The sequence below is a fragment of the Monopterus albus genome, unplaced genomic scaffold, assembly GCF_001952655.1.
Source record: "Monopterus albus unplaced genomic scaffold, M_albus_1.0 scaffold47.1, whole genome shotgun sequence".
Taxonomy (NCBI): domain Eukaryota; kingdom Metazoa; phylum Chordata; class Actinopteri; order Synbranchiformes; family Synbranchidae; genus Monopterus; species Monopterus albus.
In genome coordinates, this window is record NW_018127927.1 from 1,635,488 (window position 1) to 1,649,985 (window position 14,498).

Here is a 14,498-nt window from a genome sequence, read left to right on the forward strand (position 1 = left end):
AAAAAATAATACAAAGTCCGAGAAGCAAAATCAGGTCAATCAAACAATCCAGGGTCGGCGCCGGTAGACAGGAATAGCCAGGAGATCCAGATAGGGTAGTCAAGGGAAAGCACAGAGGTCGGTAAACTGTAGACAATCAGAGCTAGAAGGGCACAGGCAAAAAACGGTAGTCAACAAACAGGTATCGGAGGTCAGACACGGAGAATCAGGCGAGATAAGAATGCTGGAAAGTCAGAGCTGGGGTCTAGAACAATCTGGCAGCGTCCTGTGGGAGGACGCTGCCTAAAAGGAAACGAAAAACAGGTGCAAACAATAAGGAACAGGTGAACTAATGATGATTAAATAAAAGGGCCAAAACTGAGGTGAAACAAAACAGGAAGTGATGTGAAAATAAAAGCCTGACCGGAAACAGCGGAACCGAATCATGACAACCAACCAGAGTTTGCAAGACTTGTATAAACCAAGTTGCTTCTGAATAGAAGTACTAGAACATACGTACAGCTCATCTTTTGAGCTTTAGCACATGTCTAAGATGAAAATTTACTGTTCTATCATTGTAGATAATTCAGAAAGCAAGGGAAAGCATGCCATGGCACCCCACTATTTCACATTTAAGAATCTATGCTTGTCTTCTTAAAACATTTATTGTTTGTTGTAATTGTCATAACAGCTTAAACAAAATGGTAGCCAACAACCTGACCTCCTAGTTATTCGCATATACACCAAAGTTAGTGCAAAATTTACAAATAATAATAATAAATGAAGCCTACTCTCTTGGGACATATTAGTCATTACTGTTGAGGAGGATCTATAAACATTTTCACCTTTCCTACTTCTTCAGTTTTTCAAACATGTTTTCTTCAAGATCAGAAATAATGGTATTGATTACCACTGCCAATCTGAGACTTTCTGAATGAATTAGGCCTATAAATGAATAAATTATAAGTTGGAGCATAAAGGACTACTAAATTAATTATAAACTTCTTTAGCCAATAGTTTTCCAATGGCCAAAGGATAAAATCCTGCAGTGGGTACACATTGTCCACAAGTACTGCACTTGGGCCTGCTGCTTTTTTTTTTTACCTTCACAAGTCTTTACTTCTTTTTGTTTTAGTTTTAAACAGAACACGACTCACCTCATTTTGTGCAGTGCATGCCTGTCAAATCCAGCTCTGCACATCCTGTGACATTATGAAGCACCATTTTGAGCTATTTTAATGTTTTGTTCAATAACTTTGTCTCTGTTCAAATCCATTTTGCTGTCGTCAATAAGATAAAGAACATCATCCTCAACCAAAGCCTGTGAACAACTTCAGGAAGGAACTGTGGTAAAACTTACAGTTTAATCCAAACTTGTGTAAGAGTGACATACATTCTGATTGACTTCAGCAGTCCGGTATTTTAAAAAATGTGCTGGTTATTTAGGTTCACAAACATAACAGTTCTTTTAACTTTATACATTTAAACAGCATTTTATTTTGAATACGCAATTAAACTAAAATCTGCAAAGCCAGAAGTAAATTAAACTAAACCATCTAATTCACTCTTCATCCTTTTGGAGTACTTTAATAATGTTCTTCTTTGGGACTGTGATTTATGAGCTGGAATGTCCTCTGGTAATACGTGCAGTGTTTCATAATTCACTGACAAAATCTGTGTGTCTAAGTAGGAAGCATTGTCCTTATGCAGCTTTTTAGTGTAGAATCTAAGTAGGCTTTATATATCAGGTCCAAGGTTTGTGACAGAATAGGACGATAAGGCTGTCTTTTCTTTTTCCTCTGTCTCTGTGACTTGTGGTGATGTACTGCCTCTGCTCTCCTGTTTTACCTCATCGTTTTCTCTTTTTGCTTTTCTTTGCCTGTTCTTTTTTCATTGCTTGTGGCTTTAATGATTTCCTTTATTCCCTAGCTATCACAAATCTTAATATGCTGTTTTTTTTGTCTATAGTTGCTTTACCAGTGTTCTGTATATTCAAAGCAGCTCTGTAGTATTACTGTTAGAAATCTTTCAATGAGATTATTATTTTCTGACATTGGTGAACGCTGCAGTGATGCCATATCACCTAAAGTACATATCAGGAAAAACTCCATTGTGGCAGACATTACATTTTAAGAGGGATGTGAATATATTCAAAAACAATACATGATAATGAAGACCATCACAAACTTTATAAAATAGTAAGAAAATATACCTCTTGTAACTATGTAAATAATGTAAATTTACAATAATGTAAATTTAGTAGTAGTCTAGTTAGAAATGAATGTTACAGGCAAGTATATACAGTATGAGCAATAATTGTTGAAGGTATTGAAATAGTGGGTGGCAATAATCATATCCTATTGGCCAAAAGACAAATATGAAAGAGAGGAGAAAACCTGAAGCAGACTTTCAGGTGTTTTCTGAAAATAATACCATGGTGAATTCATTATTCATATAATGTTTAAAAAATAATAAATTGATACGTAAAATGTAAAGATTAAATTATGGAGATGTATGGCACAATTAATTATGCCTCAAGAAAAACATTTAGCGCAGCTGCAAAATGAATTGCAGTGTTAAACCAATGGGTTTTACACTGGAAACATTAAATGCTGAAATATCATACCATTTCCAACAATAACATTTTTACAGCTTTAAATTAATTGGCAGTTGTTATGTTTACGTCTTAGATTGTGTAAAAACAAGAATATATTTCCTCTCATTGAATTTGACTCTGCCACTGTCAAACAATTTATAATTAACACCTCTCCCCTTGTGTACCTTCCATCTCAGCCTGGTCATCACCATGTTTATATCTCCTCATCAGTCAGATAAATTCTTCCTATTATTAATTCAGCATAACGCTGTGCTACATTCAGCACACGAGACAAGGCTAATTTGACATGTTTGAGTTGTCTAATAACCATGTTAAAATCACAACATGTCATAACAGGGTCTGCACATAGAACCTTCGCTTTCAACAATAAATGGTAAACTTCAACCTCACTGAAAATATTGTTTTAGACCTGAAGCAATACACTGTATAGCTTTAGCCCTGTATCAATTTTATGTTTTAAATGCTTTATTAATCTAATTTGAAATGAGCAACATTAGTTATGTGAAAAAATAATTTAATTAATAATGACAGTGGAGCAGTAATAGCATACTGTACTAATGTTTACCTCCTTTATTGCCCATGCAGGAAGGAAACGTCTTATTTTGAAATAGATAGATAGATAGATAGATAGATAGATAGATAGATAGATAGATAGATAGATCGTTTTTTTTCAGGTGGAATGGGGGCTCGGCGGTTAGCACTGCTGCCTCACAATAAGTAGGTCTGAGCATCAAATCTGTCCGTTTGTCCATATCTGGGCTCCAGTTTCCTCTCACAGTCCAAAGGCATGTAGGTTAGGTCAAGCGGAAACTCTAAATTGCCTCAAGGTGTGAACATGCTTGTCAGTCTACATGTGTGTTATCTCTGAGAGAGACTAGTTCCAAGCTGGGACATAAAGTACATATGTTCCAGCTCTCTGCAAGCCTGAAGAGGAACATGTAGAGAAAACGGAAGAATATTTATTTGATTGTAAAAATGTGGTGGAAAGAGGTTTTGTCTTTGATAATTTCCGCATTGTGTACTGAAAACAAGCATTCAAGAGCTTGTTGGGATATAAGGATAATCACCTTTATTGGCCAAGTATGTTACACACAAGGAATTTGTTTCCAGTACAGAACCAATGGCAGCCGTCTGTGGCGCCAACTCAACCGATGGCTCTAACCATCGGGGGCAACAAGGGGGTTCAGTGTCTTGCCCAAGGACAACTTCAACATGTGCCGGCACCGAGATTCAAACCTTCAGCCTTCTGGTTGGGAGACAACTGCTCTACCCACCGCACCACTGTTGCCCCATATTTACAGTCTTGAGGGTGCACAGTTAATAAATTCAGCTAACATAGTCAACTACAGTATGTCCCTGTAGTGACCTAAATAAGTTCATTCATAAAGAGAATCACAACCTTGTAGAGTAATGTATTAAAACTGTAGTGCGTTCTCCCTCTCAGTATACTCCCAGTGTGTGTTCTATTAATTCAATATCATCACCTAGTTAACAAACATGACATGCTTTAGTCAGATGTTATATGTGATTGCTGATCTCATACATTTCAGTTTAGTTTACAAGTGTGTAACTACAGTGAATGCCTGTTATGTCCTGTACCAGCCATTTGATAAGGTACTATATAGCCTGCTCAAGAAGTGTTCACACACCTTCTGTAAATAACTCATGAACACAAGAGATTGACAATGGACCGTAATGTGTTATGAGTGTAATAATAGAGATGACCCCTAAGTTGCACAAGGCCTTTGTTTTAAGGATTTATTATAATCAATAAAAAAACAGTGTTATACAAGCCATTATATTTTTAGAGTAGACATCATGTCATGTTACGCAATTTTCCTCACATGCTGATCAGTTAGCAACACTGTAGTATCTGTCATTTTACGTATTTGTACATTTTTTGAGACAAAGGTATTGTGAGAGCAGTAGCCATTAAAGTGAACAGCAAACACAGACTGGATAGATAGATAGATACTTTATTGATCCTGAGGGGAATTCATGCTTCTCTTGCAACACTGTAGGGAAGATGCTGAACAGTTGCTATGGAATCCTCTGTTGCTAGGCAATGCGTTGATCATCAGAATTTTTATATAAGCGGTAGAGTGGTGTTTTCAGAAGGCTTTACAACTGGCAGGTTCTGTGGAATAATATGCCTGCGCTGTTGAGACCTTGAAAGATGTGTACAGTGAATATTCACTTGATTACATGAAAATTAAACATCATAAACGATTTTACCGGTGAAAAGCAATTCCTATGTATATCATACAAAACCATATCTATGATGGTCCAGCTTCCTGAAATAGGCTCTTTAATTAGATTTGACATGCTCATGCTGCGAGGGGTACAAGAAGACATCGGAAAACTTTTTTTTTTTTTTGCACAAACACAGAATCAACTCAAATATGCAAAAAAAAAAAAAAAAAAAAAAAAAAATTAACTTTTTTTTTGATTCCATGCTGTTTGCAGGTAATTTATTGTATGCTGCTTCATTTATTTAAAGTGTGCAATTTGTTAGCAGTGGAGATGGTGAGGGGATATTATTATGTTGCCCTCTTGTGGTCATATTTAGATATAAGCGTGATCAATTCATTTATTAGCAAAAATAGTATCTATGTCAAGTGTTAAGATAGATTGTTTATGACTACTTTTGCATGCCTTTTTACTTTTCCTCATGACTTTAAATGGTACGTTAAAATAACCACAGTTGTCAAAATCAGACATTTTTAATGTTCATAGCCCAAGAAAATACCTTTATCTTTTTGAGGTACTGAGTAATATGTTTTTAAGGTTTGACACATACAGAACACAGGCAGTGAATCTCAGCAGGGAGGTGTGACTCTTTGCATCCTTCGGGCTCAGTCTCAGCCTTGATCACATGCACACATGCTGTCTGTCTATGTTGTACAGTATATTTAATATTAGTGATGGATTTATAGCCACCATTGCTCTTTTGTTTCTCTTTTTTGCACAGCCCATGGCACTCAGCTACCCCACTCTCTGATAAAGCCTTCAGTTATCCAAATGGCATATCTTCTATCACATATCACAAGGCAAGAGAAGATTAATAAATGCTGGAGTAAGCACAGACCTGGTGTATCCTGTCCTGCCCTGCCACTTCTGGAGAATGTCATGCCATACTCACAGTTTAATGATACTTGGTGTATGAGTAAAGGAATGTAAAGATAATGTTGGCAATCATATTAATGTCAGGCAGCTCATAATACTTAATCTTTTAATATAACCTTTGACAAACAACTATGTACTGTACAGAAGGAGCTTTGGCTGCTTATGACAATTCATAAGAGGCAATCAGTGATTGTGCTAATTTAGCAGGTACCCAGCTGCTAATTACTGTATATACCGTAGTACAGCATTCTTTACAGTCTGAATATAGCCGGCACTGACTATAGAGGGACTGGGGTATTAAATCACTCTGTTTAGAATCCAACATTTCTTAAACATTTGTCAGATGTCAGATATCAGATTTCACCAACCACCATGGGGATTGGAGGTATTGAATATCCAAGGTCTAGCACCGTGAGCCCAAATTAGAAAACAAAATTACCAGTTAGTGGATCATGTCTGGAGTGCACTCCCACAGGGACAGTTCAGTGCTACCCCTCAGCTGATCTCTGGATGTGTCTTTTTAACTTAAGACCACTCCCCAGCACTAATCCTATATTAGCAAGGAAAACATTAAATAGGGCAGCCTCACCACCCACTACATCACTTCAGCTTGCTTACCCTAAGGCTAGATAAGACTGTTAGACTGGAAACTAAACATGGCAACACATTGATAGAGCTGGGAGGACAGCATACATAGATAATAGGCAAAGGAGTGGGCAGTTAGGCTAAATAAAACATGCAACTGTCAACAAGGAGTGAAAACATGGTGAACACATGACTGGCTGCGTGGTTTTAGAACCACCTAGTGAAACTACTGGACACAGAAACTATCATCATTACAAAGTTTCCAGCCGCAACCCAGACCACTCATCAATACACAAACCCAACTGAGGTGTTGTGAGCATAAACCACTAATCATAAACACAATGGGGATCTTCAGGAAGGCAGCACTATTCAGCAATCATATAACATCAGAGTTACAGCATTTCCCATTAAAGATAAGATGAATTAAGCCCATGATATACCAGAATGATCTGCAGTAGTTTTGATGCTGCCATCACACTAACCCAACTAGCGCTGTTGTCATTTAAAGATTTCTCTTCATCTTTACATAATATCTGAAAGAGGAGAGACCATGAAACTTGAAAAAGAGACAGTACAGAAAGTAGAAAACATGGAACAAATGTTGTTTTCCAACCACAAGAGGGCCTCAAACTCACAATTTCTTTAAGTGATCAGTAAATAAATAAAAAAAATCAAGGGCTAAGATTTTAGTATTTAATCCGGTAAGGACCCCAAAACTGCTTTCATCTTTAAAATATATCAAATAGAAAAGCGGCTTTTTGCTTACAGTACATAAAGGGTTTCACTGATCCATTTCAGGCAGTACTACTTTTTTAACAGTGCATGTCATTTTATTTAATCATGTCTGGTTTTGAGATGCTTAACTGGTAATTTTGTTCTGCTACACCAGTCATTTGCTACAAGATACTGTCAAAGTCATAAGTATTATAACATCATACATAATAATGTATGCTTTACATTGGACAGTACATATGATATCAGATGTAGTAAAGATATCAACTTAGCTCAGTTTAGCCAAACTAATAATTATGAGCTTAATTTAACCAGCAGGATAAGTAAACAGCTCCAAAAAGAGGACGTGGAAAACCAGCAAGCAAATGACTTTTGTTGAAATATTAGCCACCCTTTAAAGCTTATCAAATGTCAAAGCTATTCTTAGTGACATAGGCTGCGTTCGAAACCGCATACTGTGACAGTACGTACTGAAAGAGATGAAGTACCTACTTACTGACCGTTAAAACAGTAGTTACTGTATAGTATGAAGCCTGGTAGTATGAATGAGATTCGGACGTACTACATCCGCCATGTTGATACATCACGTGACATACGTTTTCATAGCAGCGCGAAAATTTAAAGAGCCCGTAAAGTTAGCAATGGCGTTTTCTATTGGCGTTTTAAAGTTGTTTCAGCAAGTAACAGTACAAAGGAGGCAAAGGGCAGCTGCTCGGAGAGCAAGGCTTCATAGGCAGCTTATGAATAATTTACTGCATAATGTAAGTATCTATTAGTATTTAGCAAGTACATTTTACCTCAAACAAAAGACATGACCACAACAACTGACTTTAGCCCAAGAAAATAACTTATTTACTTGTGAGATTATCATTATTAAAATAAAGAACAAAACCAACAGAAATATAATAATGCAATTTTTTATTACATATAAAACAGTATTCATTACATTTAAAACAAACAGTATAGAATACACACGTTTAAATAAGCAAATAATGTTGTTAATAAAACTATGTACACATTTACAGACTGTCAGCCCTACAGCATACTGCCGCTTGAACATTGCTGTGCCAAGACACGTCGTCTTCTTCGTTGAATAACTCCTCTCCCGGGGCATCATGGGATAGTGAAGTGTCCATCGTATGCACACTGCAAAATCCAACCGGAAGCAGTAGGTCATCCGGGTACTTTTCGCCTACTGTTTTTGGAATACTATGAATCCGGACATACTACTCGCCTCGCCTACTGCTTTTCGCCTACTATACAGTATGGTAGTAGGCGGTTTCGGACGCAGCCATACAGTATTATGTTGTGTAAGATAGCTAGATCATAGTTTCTCATCCATTTCATAACCAGCAATTAACAATCCTATTAGCAAGGAAACAACAATGTGAGGACGATGGTAGGGTTGTTCATACTGACTTCATGCTCAGAACGTGAACGGAACTTTCTTGGCTGCTCAACTCTTTGGGAATTGAGCATATTTCAAATGACCTGATTGTGTTTCTCACTGTTATTTCTCACAGTGTGATTTAATAATCATCACCTCAGTGGGCATAGTGAAAGCCAAAGGATAAATTGTACATCCTGCCTTGATGCCCACCTCCAGAAGCCCCAGTGCTATAATAAACTCTGCTATTTTGCAAAAGGATTGGAACATCTTAATATACCCTGAGAAGGTTTAGATGATGGTTGAAGCTTAAAAAGATTTTCTCATACACATATGTTGTCTTTTACTTTATTTTTTTAGGCATTTGTGAATGAACAGCAGTCTTGTGAGTGACAGTGGTTAACTATGTGATTACTCTTTTTATTCATGTAAATGGTCTTATACTTGTATAGCGCCTTTCTATGTTTTTACAGCACACTCAAAGCACTTTCACATTATTTGGCCATTCACCCATTTGCACTCCCAAGCTGGTGACATCACCGGGAGCAACTGGTGGTTCAGTGTCTTGCTCAAGGACACTTCAACACGTTGATTGGACAAGCTGGGAATCGAACCGCTAATCTTCCGGTTAAAAAAACGACCCGCTCTACCTCCTGAGCCACAGCCACCCCATGTCTCTTTCTTTTACTTGCTGTCAGCAATACAGTAGTTTAATCCTGAAATGCAAGGTATCATCTTTTGTTGAGAAATAATTGTTGACAGTGCTGAACACTTGAAGTCTCTGCTGGTTTCCTGGCAACCTCCCAGTGAAGAAAAGATTTCCGTTACTGCTTATAGCCACAAAATAGCCCCGGCATGTATTGTAAGCACCTGTAAGACTGCAGTTTGTAGATTTTACCTTTCAGCAACAATTTGCACAAGTTAAACAAAAAAGATCTAAAACGTGTCAGTTTTAGACCATTAACGGTACTGGTAACTTGACTTTGTTACTTTTGCACAGAGCCATACCACTGTACCTGGTTACCCTTGTTTCCAGTCTTTATGCTAAGCTAACTGGATAGGCTAATATTTTTCAGACAGATATGAACGTGGTATCAATATTTTGCTCTAACTCTCAGCAAAAGTGAATAAGCCTGTTCTCCAAAATGTGGACAAAACTAAATCACTGCTAAATGTGTCTGTTTCATATCTTAAAGCTGTTATTTACTGTAGTTAGTATTAGCTATTGAATTTATGTATTTATGGAGTGCAGTCAGTGTCAGTTGGTCAGTCAGATTTTTTTATCACATAAAGGCAAATGTGTGGAATATTACCTCAAAAAACATTTGCAAAGTCTTTTATAGACAACATTAGTTTCATTCTTTTCGTCTATTATTAGTGCACTTGTGATTTTACAGCAACACTACAAACCGTTACTGCCCTTTGCAGTCTGTGAATGTGTGAATGGCCAGCATGTTCATTTTTATGAGGATGCTAGTAGAGCATGCTATCATTACTCTGCCAGTAGTGATCAAGACCCCTCAGGGTGTCTTTAATTTAGTAAAATATTTGTTAATCTGTCTCAGTGCCCAGTTTTGCAAAAAGCCTCCTACAGCAAAGTGGCAAAAATGGTAAACAATTAAAGATCAGTGCATCTGGATTCAGTTTTAATTTACCACGTCTATGTCCAGCCCATCATCAAACATCTGTTGGAAACTGTACCTACAGTATCTGATGCTGGCTGGCATCATCCAGTGGCTTCTTGCTGAAGTAGCGAAGATTTGTTTTCACACAGATATATTTGTACACAGACAATATGGTTTGCTTCGAGACACTCTGATCTCTTTCTCAAATTCTGAAGTATTTAGTGGTGATAAAATAGAGCTTTTTCTGGGCAATGTTGGTTGAAAATTAACAGAACAGTGCTTATATAAGATGTGAAGGTTTTTTTTCTAAGAGGACTATTGTTTCTTTTGCAGTTTGTGAAGTGCAAGTGCAGGTAGTGGTTTTATTTTGAGAGTGCCTCTCTTTCACTAAAGCAGGGTCAAAGTGTGCAGTGGAAGCAGTTGGGTGGTTTCTGTTTTCATCTAGCAAATGAATATAATATGAGATCTTTGGGGTGGTGCAGTTAGCGTTGTCACCTCACATCAAGAAGGCTCCGGGTCTGATCCGGGCCGACATGGTGCCTTTTTGTATGGAGTTTGCATGTTCGCCCTGTGCCTGTGTGGGTTCTCTCTTGGTACTCCGGCTTCCTCCCACAGTCCACAGACATGCAGCTTAGGTGGATTGGAGAGTATAAATTGAGTGTGAGTGTGTGTGGTTGTTTGCCTAATGTCAACCCTGTGATAGACTGATGATCTAGCCAAGGTGTACCCTGCCTCTTGCCCAGTGTCAGCTGGGATAGGTTCCAGCCCCCCTGTGACCCTATTCAGGAATAAGCAGTATAGATAATGGATGGATGGATTGCTGGGGAAAACTGTTACTGGTTGCCTTTATTAAGTGTGATGGAAGATGCTGCCCTCTGTTTTTTTTTTTAGAATGAGAAGGGTCAGGGAATATGACAAAGCTTCAGGGCATTTAGTGTAGTAGGAGGAGTAAGGAGAGAAATATGGTAAATGGACTGTATTTATATAGCGCATTTTTCCCCCAGTGTGTTGCACTGGCCAAAACGCTTTACAGGAGATGATACACCATTCACCCATTCACACATCGATGATGACAGGCTGCCACACAACGGTGCTAGTCAAGCCACCGTCTTGCTCAGGGACACTTAGGCATGCAGGGAGACCGGGAGTCAAACCACCAACTCGCTAGTCAGGAGACGACTGCCCTACCTCATGAGCCACAGCCACAGCCACCCCTAAGTAAATAGGATTACAAAGTATAAGAGAGAGGATAGATGGTCCTTTTTAGTCCAGTGATAAATATTTTAGGACCACTTTTTGAAGAGAAACATTATAATTAACAAATACTTTATGTCCAGGAAGGGCCCCATAGAAAGCAGTTATGTTTGAGCAATTTACAATAGATAAACCAGGGTAGATATAAACACTACTATACTTATAGATCTGAGTCATACAGTACTTCTAAGTTTCTTTCCTTTATCAGTGTTCCTGATAAAGGTGCATTCGGTAGTGTTGAACTCAAACAAAAACACCCCAGAATTTTACAGCACTGTCATGCTTCTCTTAAATCAGAGATGTCAAAGCTGAGTACAGTTACAACTATGTGCCTTCAGGCCTTGGGGGAGTATTCTGTGACCCTACTGTAATACCTTAAGATAATAAGGTTAGTACAGCATAATACACAGTCTGCAGTGGAGCACAGCTTACAAATAAGGACCCTGTTATGATAAGTAATTTCTGGGAAACCAGAAATTAGCTGGAGAACCCAACTAACTTGGACTGCATTCACCCATTCACATATGCATAAACTGCCCATCACACAGCTGCTACAGTACAGGGATTTCCAAGGGTTTAGTAATATTATATGGTGGCATAGTACACAGGTTTTATTAATATTTGCATTAATATTTGTGGTGGAAAGGGTTGTGAGTTTTTATTCACTGGAACTGCGCAGCCATTTCAGACTCAACAGTCCTTGTGGTCCAAGGTTGGTCCTGGTAGTGTGCCCTGCTGGTGGGCATCAGAGCCTGCTCAAGCATGCAAACAAAATCATGTTAAGCCAATGTTTAAGGCTTATTCAGCTGTAATCTTTGCTACAATTCAATTCACTTTAATTGTATAGCCCCAAATCACAACAGAGGTGTCTCAGGACACTTTACAAAGTAAGGTCTAGACCCTACTATTATTATTATAAAGGAGCAAGCACTTGGTGACAGCAGAGAGGAAAAACTCCTTTTAATGGAAGAAACGTCAGACACACCCCAGCTATTAGTGGGCAGCCTTCTGCCTCAACAAGTCCTGCCATGAGGGTTTTGGTGAGAGATCTGTGTTCACTCACCCACTGGTGAAACGCTTCCTGAGGGGAGTGGGCAGACAGCAGCCTGTGGTTCATTCAGTGACACCTCAGTGGGATCTGCCCCTGGTCTTATGTGCGCTCGGGGGACCCCTCTTCAAGCCCATAGCACAGACTTCTCTCAAACACCTGAAAACGGCACTCCTCTTACCCCTGTCGTCGACTAAATGTGTGGGGGATCTGTGCACACTCTTGGTCTCACCAGCGTGTCTCTCTATCTGTGAAGACAGCAGCGCCGAAAATAATGACATCTCCTTTTCAATCCAGTCATCTCCCTGGATGGTTTCTTTCTTCCTCCACACAGAGATGAGTCGGAAAGAGAGTGCCATATCCTCTGTCCAGTGCGTGCACTGTCCCATTATGTGCGCATACGTGTCCCTCTTGCTCCTGACTAAGCAGCGGCTGTCTCACTGGTTGTGTAAGGGCATCATACAGGCATATGGGTCAGCTGGGAGAGATCCCCTGTCTGGCATCACAGCTTAAAATCAAACTCATTGTCAGTAAATCTGTTCACTCCCAAAAGGCCACAGCCAAGGATAGCGGATTCTCAAGTGGTGGGTGGTATCAAGAGTATCAAGTACAGAAGAGGCAGAAGAAAACAAAAACAAGTCATACTGTAGGTACAGTAGTTTAAACAAACTCCAGCTCTGCAGTTGCGTATCCAGCTTTTTCAGTGTTGCCATTGTAGACGAGCAATTTTTTGTTTGGATAAATTCTAATCTGGGTACCTTACATAGTACATGGTAAGTAGTAATTTTATGTGCCATATAAGCACACAGTTGTTAAGTAGGCATTTTTCTTCTGTGCAATTCTTTAATTCCTAAAATTGAGACAGTGATATGCAGGATTATATCTGTGCCTCTGCTTATTATCATCCTGTCTCCCACTATGTCTGAAGTCACCAACTGTTCATTTCAGTGACTGTGGTACATAAACCTAAGTAAACCTGAGTGCTTAGTGTACATATAAGAGAGTTGATGTGCATAGCCGTTTACATGTCTGCAGCATGTACTGTAATCATGTAATCTACTAGGGTAGAAATTACATCAGTGAGTGTATTTTCTCAGTGTTTGTCAGAGTAACTGGTCTGTACTTTCAGTTTTATGTACACTTGTACTCTACGGTATAAGAAAAAGACAAAATTTGGTTTGTCACCAAAATGTTATGCACTACCTATGCATTTGAGTAGTTTGCCTAAAAAATGTTTTCATTGTTGTTGAACATGTATCAGATAGTGCATAATGTAAGTCTTCTGTTTGATGTTGGCTTTTAATCTGCATTGCTGACAAATGAGTCAAATCCAAATTGCTGGGTACACTGTATTTTAACGAAAGGGTAGTTAATCTTATATGCAAAAGAGAATAAGACATTATAGCTTTTGTGTTTACCAGTATACATAACTGAAGTTGATGAATCTCGTGGAAGTTTGAGTTAAAACCTGCAATATTGTTTAAAATATATGTTTAAGAATCTAAGTTCAATTATAAACAATTTGATAACAAAGAAATCCAGTTAATTTTATATGATCAATACTCCATCACTTCACTTTGTTTGATGCACACAAAAACACCTTTGAAGTGCAGTAGCTGCATGTAATCGTTTTTGTAGCTTTTCTGACACTGTTTTTTTTTTTTGTCTTTGTTCCCTCAGGTCCTCCAGTCATCGTAGAAATGAGCATCAACATAGCAAGCATCGACTCTATCTCTGAAGTAAACATGGTGAGTTAAAGTCCTCTTTTGTCTTATGTATTTTTGAGGGGAGGTGGTAGTGTCCACTTCATGTTCACACTGTCAAGTCTACTGTTGTCCTGGGGAGGCCACAGGCCTTGCTGCAGGCACAAGACTAACATACTGTAAACACACTGTACCACAGCTGCTGTAAGAAAGAATTTGACACATTTATACGTGATTCTTCACTGGCTTCCTATAGTAAATGCTGCCAGTTGTGTTTGTCGCACTGGTTTGATCTATGTTTTGCTGGGCAAGATTTTGTAAATTTTTTGTGAATGAAAATGTGGTTTTCACAATAAATAGAAACATGTATTAGATTTTTGTTCTTTGTCTGGAAATACTGATATTTCAGTTGCAGTATAATCCTCTCACTACTCTGTAAGCA

The 14,498-nt window shown here is 38.4% G+C and overlaps 1 protein-coding gene across 3 annotated transcripts in view; it reads left to right on the plus strand.

Annotated features, from left to right (window-relative positions):
* gabrb4 (gamma-aminobutyric acid type A receptor subunit beta4) overlaps window positions 1–14,498 on the plus strand; it is a 66,313-nt gene that overhangs the window by 23,512 nt on the left and 28,303 nt on the right. For 2 of the 3 annotated variants that reach the window (XM_020600501.1, XM_020600502.1), the window contains exon 3: window positions 14,034–14,101. In XM_020600501.1, coding sequence (XP_020456157.1) covers window positions 14,034–14,101 — 68 coding nt within the window. Of the gene's footprint in view, window positions 1–7,572; window positions 7,801–14,033; window positions 14,102–14,498 lie in introns of those variants that run through there. The other variant, XM_020600503.1, reaches the window with a different exon arrangement.